Below are 19,229 nucleotides of genomic sequence, written 5' to 3' on the forward strand. Positions count from 1 at the left end.
CACTGGAGATAACCAGTATAGCTGTTTCCCCCTGCTTTCAGTCTTCATGCTAAACTAAGCTAATCACCTCGAGGCTGTAGCTCCATACTTAACACACAGTCACTAACATGGTGTCAATCTTCTCATCTAACTCAAAGGAAGAGAGCGATATGGTAAATTTCTCAAAATTAGAACTAGTGCATACAATAAACCTGAAAAAATGTATGTGATATCCACACAGAAACAAACTGTGGTAAATGATATGCCTAGAATTTTTGGGGGTAGTATAAATTTGAGTGTTTCATTTGGCCTCTGACTGGCTGTTGTTTCTTTTTGTTCTGTTGCACCCTGTTAGGAGGCTGTCGTGGCAGTTCTGGTTGGGTGACTGTCCTTTTCTTGACGGAGGAAATGGCTGCCTTGTCCTCTACATTCTGACAAGCTAAAGTCAAGCTTTGAACAAACAGTCAGAGAGGAGAAAAACAAAGGAGCAAAAAAAAAAGTGGGGGATGAGATAGAGTGGCAGTGGGTGACCAAGACTTTTATAGGTTTTACAGATCTGTCAGACTCAATCCTGCAACACGTCGGTCTTAAAAACAATCTGCATTTCTTGGCTTCACTTCGACAACCATTCTCAACTTCAGATGACACATTAAACTGTGATCATTAAAAGTGACCTTCTAATGGCCATTTTGAAACACACCTTTTACAAAAAATAAACAAAGCAGAGATAAGAGATATTTGCAGCCTTCTGAGCCAGAGGGGATAAACCAAACTGTGTGATAGGAAAGCTGAAATAAGAAGGGCCCAACAAAACCCTGATGGTCCCATTAGCTTAAGAGGCTTCTACTTTGGGGCATCTATTACAACAATAGCAATGGAGGACTGCAGAGTTGCGTGTCATTACACAAATAGAGGAAATGGAGTGCTGATCTGCAAACACTTGAACATAATTCGAAACCAATGTAAGATACATATGAAGAATGTCATGTGCTCTGCTTGAATAACAATGTTTATTGCCAAGGAGGATTTTTCATGCTACACTGAATCAGCAATGCCGTCACATTTATAACAGCACAAACAACTGCATTAAAAGCAAAACACATGACTTGTTCCAAGTCAGATGATAGGTGAATGGTACAAATAGAAGTTGTTTACCTGTTACATGCGTGTCAAGAGGTGCAAGTTGGTCCCACATTATGTTAATGTAAAATTTTATTATCTAAATGCCTTTACTTCCATACATTTTTCTATAGCTCCTATTGCTGTTCATGGTCCTGAGAGGCCCAGCAGCTCAGCATGTGGTGCCAAAAGAAACAGGAATGCTGTTGACAGACAGACCTCAAGGGCAATGTGTATATGAGTGCATAAAGTGGCCGGGTCTTGGCTCACATCATCAAGGGTTGAAGCCTGTCAACATGTCAGAAGATGTTACTTATGTATTTCCCAGCAATAGCACACATCTACATTAAAACTGCAATTTTATCACATCCGTTCTTTGGATTGGCACATCCCAGCTACTGTACTTTGACTGCTTCTTTTGTCTGTATGACATGTCCACTGTGTGTACTAAGAGCATCAAATGAGATGCAGCTGGTACGTGTTGTACTTAATACGTATAGTTGACAGATTCACATTCATAGGGAGTTAAGTTCCAGTTTTCGTGAGCTGTATGTCTTTGGGAAGGGAGAGGAAATGAAAAAACCTGATGGAATAGATGCAAATGTGTTGTCATTACTAAGTTGAGTGATTCCAAGCTGTTACATGAATACAGAAAGCAGAGGCGAGTCACTGCTACTCTGCGAGACAGCAAAGCCCTCAGATAAAATTGTTGTGAGGGGTCGAACAGCCAGACTGATGTCTAATGCAGAGATCAACTAGTGAGGCTGTCTCACTCATGAGGCTCGAGTATTTGCCTTTCCTCCTCTAATCGTCCAGTCCTTACACATTATGTATGGATGAGGAGTGAAAGCCAGAATTCGGCCTCTTGAATTTTTAACCAGGAAATGAAGAATGGCCCTACTCTTGCTCATCCTTCTCTTTCCTCTTACCCTTTTTTACTCTCTCATTTTTCATTTCATTAATTTCCCTTACTATCATTTCCCTTCTTTATCTTCTTCCTCACAAGCCTCATTTTGTGTTCCTCCCACTGCTTTAGGTTGGCTTTCTTCTGCTCCTTCTCCTCTTCCAAATATCTCAAGCCTTCTCCTCCCCATCTCCTCATCTCTTGAGATGCAGTAACTCTGCTCCCCTATGATATTGTGTCTCAGCGTTGTTGCGTTGGATGGTGGTGCTTTCTAAATGTCAGAGGCGGTCAAGCGCCTCCACAAGAACACCCCCCCACCCACCCCCCACCCACCCCAAAAGGCGCTGCTGGGCACCTGTCCATAACATCAGTGTTGTCTCAGATCATTGGCTCTGACATTTAACCCGTTCACCACTTTTCAGAGTGACAGATCACTGGCCAGTGATATGATTGGCTCTGATGGGTAATCACTGCATTGGTGACTGGAGGAGACAGGGGACACCAGCTTTCTTGAGGTGAGGTGATTCTGCTTCATAATGCTTCATAATGTCATGGTTGTTTTGCATGTTTGTGTTTAAGAGATAAGATAAGCTAAGATATTCATTTATTAGTACCGCAGTGGGGAATTTGCAGCATCACAGCAGCAAAGTGGACAGTACAAAAAAGAAAAACAGATTGCCAAATGACAAGAACCAAATACTTAAGAGAAGATAAATAATATAATAAAATAAAATATAATATGTACAATTAAATACTACATATACAAGATACAAAATACAAAAAGTAGCAGCAGATAACTTGTATTGCACAGTTTGTTACATACTGTACCAACATGGCCTTTTGAAAGCATACAGTTTGGGTTTAGCTTGAAGTAACTCCTTACAGTCAGCTGTTTTTCACATTTAACCATGCCATGATTAACATTTTGCAACCTTTAATTATTTGTTTAATTATTGCAAAATTATGTTATTGTTATGTAATACTGAGGATGCAAGCAGTTGGTGGTGCCTTCAAGGACCGACTGACATTTACAATCTGAGAAAATGTGAATGTGAATTTTTAAATGTAAGAAGGAATCCTTATCTTGTTCAGGATGTATATTTGCTTGTAAAATAACTTCTGATGCCTTTGGCTTATCAGCCAAATATCAGTTCTTGGATGTTGGGTTGAGCTTCATATACAACCAAGAGGAGTTTTGAAAATGGTCCCTGGTGTGATGTAGATTAGTGCGTGATAATAACACAACAAAGTGTTCAGTCTGATGAGAAACTTATCACAAGCAAGTCTCTATAAGTTGATGACCTTAGCATGCTGGACAGGGTTAGGGTTAGTGATGATATAACTTAAAACATGATAAGTAATGATATAAAGTACACACAGTTTGTACTTCATACACTAAAAATTGTTAAATTACCTGTAAAACATGTCAAATTATCTGTAAAATGGATCCTAAAAGCCTAACGATTCAATCACCATCCTGAAGTGTGGGCATCTGTGTATATTAACTGCTTGTGTGTGTTTATGCTTACGTTCTGTTTGTGCTTGTGTGTGACCCGCCGTAAACCTTCAGGTGTTTGGGTAGCTTCACACCTGTGCCCCAGTGATGGGAAAGCCTCAAAGGCAGAGTAAGTGACCCAAATAATGAGCGTTTAGTTAGAGGCCAGCGGGGAGAGAAACACAGAGAGAGAGAGAGAGAGAGAGAGAGAGAGCATCAGCCTCTCTGTCACCTCCTTTGCCCTGTGCACAGTTTTGGAGGCGCGTGTTTTGCCAAATGAAATGCCGTCTGTTTGCATACAGTACAACAGTCAGCGAAATGCAACAGTTCACACAGGCGGCAAACTGTGACACTGCCCCTGCCACTGCGCCTGTTGCACCAGAGCGAGTGTGACGGCCTAATTGAGGAGGGAGAGGAGAAACTGAGAGAAAACAGTGCGGCAGCAAGATGGACACGTCGACTCTGCAGACTTTCACATCATTCGCAGTATTGCGTGTGAACATCTTACCTCTCTCTGTTGAACTTGAGGGAGTGAAGGATGGCTGGTCTCTTCTGCCTCAGGTTCCACAGGTGGACACTGTCATCAGCCAGAGCACTCACCAGCGCTCCCTGTCATAACAGAAGAGACACTTCATCTTATATTCAAAGAATATTAAAAAAAAAAAAAAAAAAAAAAAAGCTATTAACAAAACACAGGAATCATCATTGAATTACATGTAGAGATTTTCATAGACACATCCACAGACATTTTATCTTTGAGTGTTGCATGCATGAGTCAGACTTCATTCCCCAGAAACTCAAGCTGATTTCAAATCAGTCAGCTTTCTCCCAGGTAACGATGATGATTCATAAGATGTATATGAGTGTATGTGTGCATGTAGGAGGCACTAAAAATCTTCTCCATCTTCCTCAGGGTTTGTTTGAGCTGCTGAGTCACAGTCACACAGACGCTGACACACACACGAATCAGTGTGTGTGTATGTGTGTGTGTGTGTGTGTGTGTGTGTGTTGTGTGTGTGTGTGTGTGTGTGTGTGTGTGTGTGTGTGTGAAATACTGCATTTCTCATAAATATGAAGTAAATCAAACTCATGCTTTTTTCAATATGAATCAGAAAGTGCTGTAGGTATGCAATACATGTTTCTAGCTTGTCAATCGACACTCAACAAAACGCTTTCGAATTTTTTATTGTGGCCCGTGGGTTAATGTGACATATGAGGCAGAAGTGTCTATTTAAGCTGAGCAATTGTTTAATAAGGGCTGGGCTGTGGGTTGACTCATGTCTGTGATTTTCTGCAGTTTTAAAAGGATGGATGCAAAGAACCGTTACAGCAGTTACACAACACAGATTCCACGCAGAGTCCTTTTTTGACACTTTCAACACTGCTGCCAATATGTAGTCCATTGGATCAAAAGCTCTATTACTGTGAAAGAACCAAGAAATCCCAAACGCACACTGTTTATGAATATATCAAATTAATTCATATGAAAGTATCAAAATGTCAGTAATATGGTGAATGACTGTTCTGGATTTCTTGGTTCTGTCATAATACTGATGCAAATAAAATATCAAAGTTTGAGCACCCTTTTCTTCAGTTTCTCGGTTTGAGGAACTTTTTTTTTCATTTAATTAAATGTTAAAAGTTCTCAGCATCTATATTTAATGATGTTTAAGCACAAGCAATGATGACTGATTCTACTCTAGACAGTTTACAAGGAAGAGGACAGTTCACCATGTGAAAAGGGAGATGAGCAGATAAGACAAGTTAGATGTTTCACACTTCCAGTAAAATCATTCATCAACCCTTACTCCCAATGGCACACAGAGGGACCCTTTTTTTTTCACATTTTAGGGGTGAAATGCGATTACCAGGGATGAACATTCATGAATCAGCCCCTAAGTCTTTTTTAAGAGACTAAAGTAGAATACTTGGGCAGGATAATAATATAATTTTTTTTTCAGTAACACTATTACCCGCGGAGTTACTTGTCTTTGTAAGACAGCACTAGCCTAACGGGTGAGTACAGACGCATCAGTGGCGTAATTGAGCAGTGTGAGTATTTTATAACTTACCTCGTTGATGAGAAACTGTAGCTGGATGACGGCAGCTCCACTCTCGTGCTGACAGTAACACTCCACACCCGGACGACCAAACCTGAAACGATCTCTGTCAAGGAACATGCAGCACCACCCAAGGAATTTATCGTCAGTACTGTGTGTTTGTGTTTGTGCAGACAGCCCAGTATGTACTGCAACTTTTTTTTTTTTAAATAAATATGGCGCCGGGAATAAGTGCCTAAGCATTTGAAGGTCATTTGTTCCTCGCTACACCTGATTCAAAGGTCATGACATCTGTTACTTAGTTACCTACTGTGAAGGAAAATGGAATATCCACAGTGACATTTTTATGGTCTGCTCACAAAGCTTAAATGAATTCATCCCCTACAACAAGGAAAGGTCTCCGCATTGCTGTGAATCACATTACTTTCTTTAAAATATTATAATTATGCAACACCTCATTACGTGCACCCCCCCCCCCCCCCCCCCGAGTTTTACACCATAGAGCTTGGTTTTACCAGGAAACGTTCTGAGAATATGTTCTTAGAATAAAGGCACTTAGGAGCCACTTACCAAACACTGCATGCAATCCAGGTGTTCATAATGACTACTACATACTGAACCATGTAGATGACTGCTGTTATGCAGAAATAGTAGCATGTTAGACGGTGGAAAGTGCTTGTGAGGGAGAGAGCGAGAGAGGATTCAGTGAAACGGAGAAGCAGAAGAGAGAGAGAACAGGCACAGAGGGGTGGAAGGATGAAGGCTGGGAAAAAAAAGAAGGAAGAGGGAAAGGAGAAAGGACTGGCAGAGAATAACGAGCTTCTCTTCCTGGGGAGAGTGAATGGGTGAGCTTACTGATTATATCCATTCACTTATCCCATGACTCTCAGGATTAAGGAGGTGGTGGTGGGGGGGGTTTCATACAGAGGGCACACAGAGGCATAACACCCCAGGGATGATACTATTGCTCATCATTAGTGTGTGTGTGTGTGTGTGTGTGTGTGTGTGTGTGTGTGTGTGTGTGGTGTGTGTGTGTGTGTGTGTGTGTGTGTGTGAGAGAGAGAGATACCAGGTACTGTAAATTGCCTGCAGAGCTATCCAACTAAAACACAGTTTGAGACATGCAGCTTCTTATGAATACAGATTGATCAGGCAATGTAAGATATTTCATGCATTTACACACACACACACACACACACACACACCCACAGAAATATAGTCTCGCATGAGAGAGAGAGACAGATGGAGAGAGACGTACGTTTCATTAATGAACCGTTAAGCAGACGAATGTTGATAACGACAATGGGAGCAACAGCGACAACGGAACGAGCTGCGCTCAGCTAAGAATCTCATTCAAGCACCAACAATCAAGTCCTCCTCTCCCACGGTGCAAACTGCGCCTTCAGCCCCCAGACAGGCACAGGTGTAATTTATTAAGCTGTAATGCATGTAATCATTCCTGAGGTGTGTTGTGACCATCCCGATGAATAAAGCCGCCGCATCGACAGACCCGGCACCACGCACCTTGTTTCCTAGTGGCCAAATGGGTGTCTCATTCTGTACGTTCATTTTACCTTTCGGATGGAATACACAATGATGTTTCTAAGTAAACACACACTATAAATGCATTTCCTTATTCTTCACAATGTACTCATTTGCTACGATATAATTTCAGTGCTCGTATTTCATGTGTATTTGACAGCAAGGTGTTGTGTGAAAGCACGGTCAGGGCTGTGCTGACAGCTGCTATAATAATCAATATTGTTATGTAGACAATGGATCAAACGACTATGTTTAAATATCACGGGTCACTTGTAGTGGCGAACCCACAGAGGATTTCATCACGTGACTCTGCAGCATTTTGGCGTATTTCAGCTCACTGTGTTGGTTTTCCAGCTTCCAACTTCTGGTTTTGGTTCATTCTTCTCATCAGCATCATTTGCAGCTGTTTTCATGAAGAAAAAAAAAACAATCTGCCCAGTCCCAAACATTGGACAGACACTAGCTGGGAACATATTGGAGTATTTAGCAGCTAAAGAGCCAGATATTTCCCAAAGGAGTTGGTGGAGTTTAAAACAGAGCTAAAAACAGAGTGAATATTGGCCTCGCATTCATTCAAACGAGAACACAACATGTTCAGCAATCTTAAATTGCAAATTCACAATAGTGAATAAATAATCTTTGCTGTAAATCACTCTAGAGGTGATAATTAAAGCCCTGGATCTTGTAAAAGTCTGAGAAACTCATGGTCCTCAATCCAAGCAGCTTTTATCAGAAAGGGGTTCAGTCTGAAACTGCTATCGTTTCACACAGCACATGCTGGTTCCCCCTCCAGTCAGATATCAGCATGGTACAGTAGTCTCTGTGCTCCCTGCAAAGCTGCCCCTCAACTCTTCAGGTGGATTAAGCTTTGCCCTCCCCCTCCTGGACAGGCAATTAAAGGACTACAGCTCTGAGCCATGATGCCTCTGACCACAGAGAATCCACCAGCTCCACTGGATCTCAGCCGGTAAGCCGCCAGGGGGATTAAGAAGACCTTAACTATGACACCGAGTGGGCACCACCAAGTCAGTCAGTGATGATCAGTATCTTCCTCTATATGACATCTGAGTCAGTAGCCATGGTTATGTGGATAATCTTGAAACTTCATATGTTCACCAGCAAACCCTCAAGCGCTTAAGATCTATCTCCCTCCAACTTAGACCCCCTGCGAGCGATGGAGGTGTAACCTTCTCTTAAACAAACACTGCATGGGATCCATAGGCCTGAAAATCTGCAGTCCTCTTTGTCTTCACCTTTACATTATTGGGATAAAGTTTCCTCACTGGTCTCAAAATCTATATGGAAGGGGAAGCAACCCTGTGCCAAAGGTTCAACTATGCACCATAATAAGGCCTATATCTGCCTCTCACTAACAAAACTAATATTTTTATTCCAAATACAACTTTATCCTGGACACCAATAGAGGATCATTTAGCTTCTCCTCAAATGTGCATATATCACCATCCTCCATATCTGACTTTGTTGAAAGGATGCACACTCCTCATGGAGCCTGCAGCTTGCAGTTCTGCTTCCACACTGCAAATACACTCCAACAGTTAGTATATGTATGCCTGGAGTGTTACCACAGTAACTAAAGCAGGCGGGTAAATGATGCCTGAACACATACAAACAATCCGACCACTTGGAAATAACAGTGTGAATGGACAGTCATTGAGACACAAGAGAGGAAAAATGAAGAAACCTTCTTGGAAAATTCCAAGAAAGCTAAAATAAACTGAACAGAGGGGTAGAAAGAGAAAGCAAAAGCTAAAGGCTCGTATTTGTTTTGTTTTTTTTCTTATCAAATACCACACACAAGACACCAGAGTTACTCACAATAAATCACAGCATGAAGTTGAAAAAACCCAAATAGATCCATACCGAGGAAGTTCTGAAGAGTAGTGATTTTTTTTTTTTTTTTTTTTGGAGATCTCAGCAGTTGTGTCTCAAACAACGTGAAACATGTAGAGTAACAGGAGGTCACTGCTGCACTGAACGGTCAAAGCTTAGAGCTTCATTCACTGGCAGAAATAAAAAAAAACAAAAAGTATTCTGACTTTAAGAGAGAGGCAAAAAAGCTCATCAGCGCGCACCAAATCACTGTCAGGGCCAGTGGATGAGGACAGAGGACCCTGATGCTCTCTCCACTTGACCTAGTATGGCCGCCATCCTCCAGGATACTGCTGTTGGCTAAACTGTTACCGAGTTGTGGAGGGACACTGATGTCCATGTAGGTCAAATTGTGCAAGTAAGAAAGAGCACGCTCAGATCAGCTCATTTAATGAGGATCATGTTGTACTATATGGTACGACTAAAAGCTTTACGGGGGTTTTTTTTTTATGTTCCCAAGCTCAGAGGGATAAAACTGAGGAGAGAGAAAGTGATTTTATGTCATTGCTGCTCGCCAAAACACAAAAAAATAGTCTACCACTTTTGAGTGCCAATTTAATCATTGATTGCACATGATCAGTGGAGCTGGCTACTTGTTTGTATACATTTTATCTTATGCCTGATTTTTTTCACGGACATTATGTCAGCAGCAGCTAAATCTGTCTCAGTCTATGGCTGAGCATTAAGAGGAGTCCCCACCTTGCGCACAGAAAGTTGTAGAGCATCCTCTTAATATGTAACCTTCAGGTGTGCGGTGTTAGCCAGGATGGTGTGAGCCCGGCGACAGTGCAGTCCATATAACTCAAAGTGACTTAATTGAAACTCTTTCCTAATGTTGCCTGGCAACCAAATCTTCCAGGGCCTCAGAAAGCGAGAGGAAAGGATTTAAGGTTGTGCTTTTTTAAACTGCTCATACTGCCTTCTCTCTGAAGACAGGCAAGCCGTGCCACAAGCATATTATCATGAAGCGCAGATACACGTCGACACGGACGTGATCATAAAAAACAATCCGGCAAAATAAATTCACACCATCAAAGAGGGAAACACTGGCATTTGGTCATGTGTTTCAAGTGAATGTTGCCATAATAATTACCATAAAAATGCAGCAGGTCACAAGAAGACATTGAATCCAGTGTGAGAAGACTAAGCCTCAGTGCATAAAGTAGCGTGCAAAGAATTGGGCCATAGACTGAATTCCACTACAAGAACTTAGGAATACCGAGCAGGAGTTTACTACAACTCTCTTTACATTTATATGCTTTGAATTAAGACATTAGTACAGACAGAGGTCACACATCACATAAGGAGGAAGCTTGATTTCATTGTTAAACATTTAAAAAAATTGACAGACATTCCCTCCAGGTGTTTCATGAGATATCAAGTTCACAAGAATGGGATGGACGGACGGACAGACAACCCAAAAAAATAATGCCTCTGCCAACAGCTGTCGAAGGTGCAGAGTCATAAAAACACAAGAAAATTGAGATCACTTGCGTCATCTCTTTGTTTCCTCTTCAGCTTTAATGGATAATGGCGGCAGTTCAGTGGCACCTACTAGAAGCGCGCAAACATTTGAAATTTCTTTTGCAGTTTTTCTGGAAATTTAGTTAAAATTTGCACTACATTTGAATGGAAACTTGACAATTGATAATTCGTCTACTGCCTGTAAGGTAAATTATTCAGGAGTACAAATGCCTCTTAAAAGTTAAATTAATTTGTGGACAACCTTTACCAAAAAGTTTCTCACAAATTAGTAGGAGCAAGCAGGAAGTTTTATCTCAACAGCCCACACTGATTGAGTCAGCCTGAATGTTCAAGTTTACCTTGTTGAGAGATTTAAAATGTTATTATTAGAAAATATGGCAAAAGTCATTGTTAAACATTTAATTTACATAACCAATTATTTAAGAGTTCACAAATGAGTCATTAATTAATACTTGTTACGGTTTGACGAGTGTCAGCAAATTATATATGGACCTTATAAATGTACATAAATGTTTTGTAAATGAGTTTAAAAATGTTCATTATTATGAAGTGTCATCAGAAAAAGGACAACTCCATCTTATAAGTAACACACTGTGTTATTTATTTAAATGCCCCTTCTGTTGCTCTCAATATCTGATGGTAATTCAATCTTAACCCGGTGCATGGAAGCTTTTACATTTGTTTTTGTGAACCTCCGGCACTGGTTAGCTGTTTACCACTGCTGTGTCAAAATGTGTTCCCTGTAAAATACATGTTTCCTCTGGCAGTGTGTCTTCACCTCGATTTCACGCCAGAGTGGGAAATAACATAATTTCTTTTTCTGTGGGTTGTTTTCACATCATTGGCTTTTGACACGGGAAAAAAACATTAACAAAATATTTCACGGGATTACATAAAGAAAGACAGCGGAAGACACAAAGTGCCTATAATAAACAGGATCATATTCTTAATGTGAAGGTGCATTAGCTTATATGTAACTGAATGCAACAATATTTCCTTGGGAGAAAACATTTTGGTCCACCTGGAGCAGAAGAAGTTGTTGACAAAGAAGATAAGTAAATGGCAACAGAAAGATGTCCCATTACTGGTCACACTGTGATTGACAAGTGATATCAAAGTAATGAACAAAAGGGCTCCATCAATATCTTCTTAGCACTTCAAATGCCAGCAAACATGGCCCTTCCTGAATCTTAACTCATCACTTTACAAGAAAAGTTCCTGGACATCCCAGTTGCCATCGTCACATTTTTTCCAGCATTTTAACAAACACGACCCAAAGTTACTCCAAAGTGCCTCAGCTCCATCCACACGGGACAGGCTCAGTAGGAGAAGTGTCACAGTTGCTGACAAGAGCGATCCTCATCCCATTTTAACCAAGCGAGGTCTGCATCTCGGCCCGCGCCCCCTCTCACCACAACGCACCGACGCTATAAGTGGACAGACTGACTGCAGGCAGCGATAGGAGCGAGACAGGAAGACAGGAAGAAAGAGGAGGACGGAGAGCGAATGCAGAAAGTGGGTCAGCTTCACATCTTGTCAAGTCCGATGAAATTTTCCCGAGCTATTCTGGAAGTCAAAGTTGACTGATCATTCACTTTTCCACTGCTTCTTTCAGTCAAAGCCACAGGCAACTTTTCCTGACAAACAAAGGTGAGTCACTGGGCACTGACAAAGCATCAGCAAGTTGTCATAGAGAGAATTGGCTGGATACAGTGGGAAACTGCAGGTTTTATGAAACCGTGTTGTCCAGGAATAGAGTTGATCTTGATAAGGGCAATTGAATAGGGAAGAGCCTGTATTTCACATGAGAGAAGGGTTGGTTTTGCTGCCTGTCAGCTTAGCTCAAACATGTCATGTCTCTGTATGTTTGTATGTCTGTGAGCTGAATAAATAGAAAAATGAAGGAGAGGATGCAGCTTTAGACAAAAATAGAAAGCTCCAGAGGGTTGAGAACAAGACAGAGGGTGGACAACGAAGAGAGGCAAGAGTGTGTCTTAATGTGAGCCAGAGCAATGAAAAATGATGGACAAGATAAAGAAATGGATGTGGAGAAGGGGAAACAGTAAAACAGAGGAGATATCACAGAGAAAGAGATAGTAAAAGAGGAAGAGGTGATTAATGGAGGATAAAGAGGAGACAGAATAAGGGAGAGGCACTGAGAGAAAGCACCAGAAAGAGCAAGCCTGGGAGCACTGGGTTGCTATGACGTTAGGCCTGAAGTGACGTCAAAGCTAGCCACTTATACATCACCCTGCCAGAGAGTGGGGCGGGGCCACGGGGCACAGGCTGTTCTGCACCGGACCCAGAGACAGGAATGAGGAGACGGAATTTGCGAGGAAGAACAGAGGGAGCAGAAGAAAGGCACAGCAAAAATAGCAGTAAAAGAAATGAAAGACAGAAAGGGAGGATAAAAATAAGGAGGCTAGCGGAAAAATAAGAATGCCTTGACAACAACAAATCAAGGAAAAAACACAGCAATAAGCCTTGAGAAGCAGCAATCTTGCAAAGACACCCCCCCCCCCCCCATCACAACACACATTACTCAGCTTCCATTTGGAGTTGATATCCTGCAAATCATCCATAATGCTGCAGCTCCCATTGACCTCAACCTGCCTGAACGCTCCCATGTCACCCATCACCTGCCCTCCCTCTGGCTGCCTGCGGCTGTTTGCATCACATTTAAAGGCTGCTGAGGGAGCTGCTTCTCCGTTCCTCCAGGCCACGATCCAGCCCTGCACTGTGGCCAGCACTCAGCTATTACCAGGCACTTTACCTTTCTTAAGTCAGCATTTTGTCACCAACCCTGACTTGGCACATCTGCTGATGTTTTTTTAGTTTTTTTCCCTTCTCCAATAATAGCTTTTTGAAGTGCATCATTTAATGTGAAAATTATGCTCTAAATGCTTTTTAATGTATCAATTAATCAATTATTTTTCTCAGACATTACAGCCTCCATACATCCTTACAGTGTTTGCCACAAAACCTACATTTGAACATATCTCTAGAGGCATTACTGCATCTTTTTCTGTCATTACAGCAGTGTAGGGTTGAAAGCATATCCTGCGTGTCCACCAGGGACGTCTCTTGACAATGCTGACATGGTTTTCTTGGTTTATGGGGAAAAAAAAAAAAAAAAATACACTGGACAACGAAGTCAGAGCATTTTTTTTCACTGAGCAGCACACCGGTCAGTGAAATTTGAAAACGACTCAACTTGAACAAAAAAAAAAAGTGCCTTAAACCGGGTTTTCAGCTGTCGCTTAGCAACAGCAGGAACAGTGACTAGCATCCCACCAAGGTTCTGCTGCACACTGCAAGCAAAAGCAGCTCTCTGGACACAGGTCTTCACCCTCTGAGCTTTCGAAATGTACACATTGTAGCTCTAAAGGGGCCCTGCGACTTGTTCTTGTTCATTTGTTTTCCTTTCCTCTTCCTCTGCTGGAGCATTCAAGTAGCACCAAGATACATCAATGACAGAGAGAGCACAAGGAGGGTATGAGACTCACGCTGGAGTCACACATGAAAAAAAAAAAAAAAAGTCATGCAATCATACTGAAATGCGAGCAAATAACACACAAGCGCAACCCACAGGCACCAACACACAGCGATAGTACACACAACCAAGAAAAAGCTAGAGTTGAGCAAATTGGTGATTCATTTGTTTAACACAGTCCTTGTATAAATAATCTCCCTTGACACATTTGATTTATTATGCAGGCAAACAATTAAACTGCAATGGGGCCGCTGAGTATTTGTCGCTGCCTCAGCTTCCACACACTCACCTTGGAAAACATTTACACACACACACACACACGCACGCACGCACGCACGCACGCACGCACGCACGCACGCACACACACACACACACACACACACACACACACACACACACACACACACACATACATTCGCTCTCCCAAAGATTCATCTACATGACATTCTTGACAATGGCCATTTGCAGAGGTGCACAGTTCAACGTTGTGGTAATCCACATTCACGTAAAAAAAAAAATAACACATGAGGCGCGCTTGGAGATGCAGGTAGAGGGCTGATAAGGGGCCGAATGATGACTCCTCCCTGGTTTCTATGTCTCTATAGAATGTGAAATGCATGATTTTAATTTTAATGACACTGAGTAATGTGGAATACAAATATTAGAATCAGAGACTGTAGTGTAAGAATCATACACAGAAATAAACTAGCCACTATCCTCTTGAGAGCTTAAAGTCTCCCTCACTGACATGTGAAGATTATAGTGAATTACTGTACTAGAATCACAACTCTATTAAGAAATATTGTCTGTGAATTAGTCTGGGTCGGAGCCAGCACAGGCAAGGTAGGCACAGTGGTGATGCACAGTAAAAATTGTAACCTCCCTATGCTGTAGGGATAATGTGGATTGTTGGTTCCTGGAGCATGGCCAGCTCTGCCCAGTAGTAGGGTGTTAATAACCCAGGACATCATTTAATTTTAGCAGGACAACTCAGCACTGAGCTACTGTACGGCCACTCCGAGGCAAATATCTGAAAAGAGATGAGACAGAGGGGAGGGGAGGGGAGGGAGGAGGGAGAAGGAGCGGAACAAAAGCGGGGAAAGGGGTTTGGAAATTCACTGGCTGTAGGGAATGAAGGCAAGAAAAGGGTGAGGGAGGGGTGGGAGCAGAGAAGGAGCGAGGATGAGATAGGAGGGAAGCGGGGGAGAGTAAAGGGGTAAACTATGAGGGAACAAATGTAGAGTCAGCAGAACAGCTTGTGGCCAAAATCTCCTGCAAAAGCATGCGTAGCATAGCAGCGAAAATGAGATGAAATGAGATGTCGGGGGAAAAAAATGGGGGGAAGAGGTGAAATTGAAAGAGACGGGAGGAGGAAAGAGTGCGACAGAAGAAATAGAGACAAGTGAATGAAGTCACTACAGAGGGAGAGATACTGTGTCAATGCAAAAGAGAAATACAAGAACATTCATTTAGTGTGACAAACCTGGACATTTCTATACCCTGAAAATCTCGAAGAGAAAGAAAGACGTGACTTTTTTTTACCTACAGTCCGTGACTGCAGCTGTCAAAATGTGTGACAGACAGCGGCTTAACAGAAATCATAAATTCTCTTGTTGTGATAGCGATGCAAAGCCAGTTAAAGGATTATGTTCCAACAGGCGATGCTGCCGAACACAACAGTGAAGCACAAGAATGTCTCTGCGAGTGGGGGTGTGGGCCCTGCAGTTTCTGCTTAGAAAGTGACTTTAATGTTATCGTGTCCTGTCCTGAGTTGATGCTGAAAAGAAGGATTAAGATTTTATCCATTTAGAAGTAGCAATGTGCAGTGTTTCTCACAGGAAACAAGCCTAGCGGACAATTTAATGCCAAATTATAGTAAATGATCTTTTTGGATTCGGGCGAGTCGAGTTCACACTGGTTTTGTGTGAATTGCTGCGTATCTCACATAGCGCGCATAATCAGCTGGGTACAAGGTGATAATGTATTAAACATGAGTCCTGGCCCTGTGGACGAGTACAAGGACACCGTCTCTGTCTGCTTCTAACACACCAGCACTCAGGACCCCACTTGGCCAATTATAGCATGAACTCTGGAGACTAATTTTTTTTTTTTTTTAAAAACAACCACATAGGTCGTTTTTTATTACAACTCAATGTGACATTTTAGTGGTAAGCAACATTTAGCGGTCCCGTGAGAGAGCATCGGCCTTATCAGCAAAAGCCCCGAAACTACATTTTAACATTCATGTGACAAAGCCCTCTTGTGGCTGTGGTAATTATGATGGGAGCAAACGAGGAAGACAGGTGACGCTACAGAGCAGCACGAAGCGGGTGGGAAGGAGGTCGGGGTGGACGGCTGGGTCAACAAAACTGTGGACTTAAACACAGGAGACCACTGTTCAGTTCAATCTTCAATGTTATTCCTTTTAAGCATGACCTTAACCTAAACCATAACCTTATGCGGTTATTATTGTAACTATGACAACAAAGATCATCTTAGCCCATAATCTTTTCCCATGTCGTTTTTCTGCATAAACCTAACCAAACGTCTATTTTTTAACAGTTTAACAGTGGAATCAATGTTTGTCCTGCCACCAGTTGGGGGTTTATTCAGTAAAATATGCCAATGGCTCCAATCCGAGGGTAGGAACCAATATCTTTTATGATCGCTCGATTTGGAGGATTTGTTGGAACTCCTCTACATCTACATATCTGCCCTCAGTAATAACCAACTCTGCTGTAGTTTCAAGCTTCATCTACTACGTCCAGTGACTCTAACAGCTGTGAGCGTGGGGTGTGTGTGTGTGTGTGTGTGTGTGTGTGTGTGAGTAACATTCAGACCACAGAGGAAAGAACTTCACGAGTTGGCAGTACAACCGGACATATTGGTACTGCACTGGAAACCATAACAGATATCATCTATCACGTAGCAAAGGAGAGTCAGTTGGTTCAATCTGTCGCCTCTGGAGCCAGAGGTTCACCTGCTGGCCTCAGATTAAATCCCACCTGCGCTACTTCCCCTTGCTTCTCTTGCTTTTCAATGTTTACCATCCATCATATGCCATAAAAAGAACTTAGAAAAAAAAGTGAGTTAAGTTTAAATGATGGGTCTAAACATATTGACTATAGGTGTTAAAATGTGGAGGCTCACTGGTGTTGGAGGCTCTGTCACTACTGTAGCACTGGCAATCAGACATCTCTTACGTTTGGCTGTTTAATGATAAACCTGCATTAACTGATTGTCTCGCAATTTAACAAGCTGTGAACAAAACACTGACAGATTACCACCTTTTTAAATCAACTATGTTCACACAGATTGGCTTATTACACAACCAGTATATACAGAGCAACATTAGCATTCATTTGGTGTCGTCTATCTAGAGAAGGCATTAATTTATATTAAAATAAAAAGCTTCCAAATGTAAGTGCAGTTTGGCATGGTTTTCCGTCTGTGTATAATCCTCGAATTTCTTATGTAACGAGCAAAATCTACGATATAAATGAAATATGAACCACATCACCGGCAGCTCTCCAAAGGGATACTTCCTTCGCACACATAGCTCATTGCTCTTTCCCGCCTCGCACATTAAGCATGCCGCTGTCTTCAGATTGCGCATACTGAACATTTTCCCGATTAAAACAGAGTGTTCAAGCCATAAAGATATTCCAAACAGTAGGATATCTAAAGCCAGCAAGGCCACAGAGAGGAGGAGGAACCAAACTCTCCTCAACATCTGATCAATTTTACCATTTAAACATAATGTTTTACAGTGTTACATGCTTATTATTGGATACAGTGGATGGGCCGAGTGAGGAGGCATTATATAATTATATAATATAAAATAATAATATAATAATTTTTCTCTGACTGGCAAGGCTTTCATCCTCCACCCAGTTATGATCAATGTCTGCCTTACACAACTGAGAAATTAAGCACTGATGGAAACGACGGGGGGGGTACAACAGTTTCAAAGACAAACACCAAAGTGGACATTTAAAATGACAAGGGGGCGAATAATTTAAGGAGAAAAATGGTTTTGCTATATACAGAGAGAAATGCGAGAGAAAAAGAAGGAAATCGAGATGAGGAGAAAGACACCAGCAACTGCAGGTCTAAAAGTCTGTGACTGGGTTTCCTCCTGTCTATGAATAATGGATGCGGCGAATGAGAGCCAGCATATGCATTTAGATGGTTTTATGCATTACCCTCTCAAAGTGGTAGGGAGGAAAATGTTTTATTAGAATGTAACTTAATGCCATATTAACCTTTAACACATTCACACTGTGAGATTATGTGTCTTTGTTTTAATACAAGCTCCAAAGGCAATGAAATGCATCCCAGCCGAGGAGCTTTCTTATCAAATACTTCCATTGATCTAATTAGAACAGCGCCAGGTACTGTACTGCACTGTACTGTACTGTACATCAGCAGGTGTAGCTGGTTAGATAACCGGAGAATTAAAATGAACGGTACACCATTTACAAAACTGACAACACTATAACAAACCAAAACAGCCATTAAGCCTCTTCCTGAAGCTATCCTCACCATTTTCCCAACACTATCCCTAAGCAATGTGTGTGCGTGTGTGGGTCTGCTCACTTGTTCCCTCCTCCCTCCTGACACAAATGCACACACACACACACACACACACACACACAAGCTCTGGCACTGATATCAAACAAATCTTTTCAAAGGTAGGACCACGGGAGATTAGCCACTGCTGGCCTCTAACACATTTCACTGTGCCAACCAGTGCAGAGCCAGGTCCTGCTTTCAAGGACAGGTACCTGTGCGCTGCCAGCACAGCAAGAGTCAGTATATTGCCAGCCATCCAGTAACACTTCACTGACTGTATACTCACATCTCAGAAACGGGTGTATGTGTGTGTGTGTGTGTGTGTGTGTGTGTGTATGTAAGAAATTGACTTTTGAACAAAGAAATCATTGGTCATAGACTGTCAGGGCAGAATTTGTTCCTTATTTGTAACTCAAACACACACAAAGTCAAATGAAATGATGGCACAGTTAGAGAGGTCAGATGAAACATAAGCTTGAGACGGACTCACATAAAAAAAGCAACATACTGAGGTGTTGATTTCTGTATGTACGTTCTTAATAAAATAAAGGAAGAAATCACATAATCACACTGCCACTGCGGTGACTTTAAAGACCAATAATGCTGGCATCTATAGATTGATTAGGACTGATGGATTGAGTTATCTATACAGCACTCCCTGCTGGCATGAGTTCTGTTGTGTCTGCT

General features: G+C 41.9%; 1 protein-coding gene across 2 annotated transcripts in view; it reads right to left on the reverse strand.

Annotated features, from left to right (window-relative positions):
• The window catches only part of stxbp5a (syntaxin binding protein 5a (tomosyn)), an 88,641-nt gene that overhangs the window by 48,060 nt on the left and 21,352 nt on the right, over positions 1-19,229 (reverse strand). For both annotated transcript variants that reach the window (XM_056405216.1, XM_056405217.1), the window contains 2 exons: positions 5,570-5,651; positions 4,006-4,106 (listed from right to left, as the gene is read on the reverse strand). In XM_056405216.1, the coding sequence (XP_056261191.1) occupies positions 4,006-4,106; positions 5,570-5,651 (183 nt within the window). The remainder of the gene's footprint in view (positions 1-4,005; positions 4,107-5,569; positions 5,652-19,229) is intronic.

This window comes from Seriola aureovittata, chromosome 19, assembly GCF_021018895.1.
Source record: "Seriola aureovittata isolate HTS-2021-v1 ecotype China chromosome 19, ASM2101889v1, whole genome shotgun sequence".
In the NCBI taxonomy this organism is placed as follows: domain Eukaryota; kingdom Metazoa; phylum Chordata; class Actinopteri; order Carangiformes; family Carangidae; genus Seriola; species Seriola aureovittata.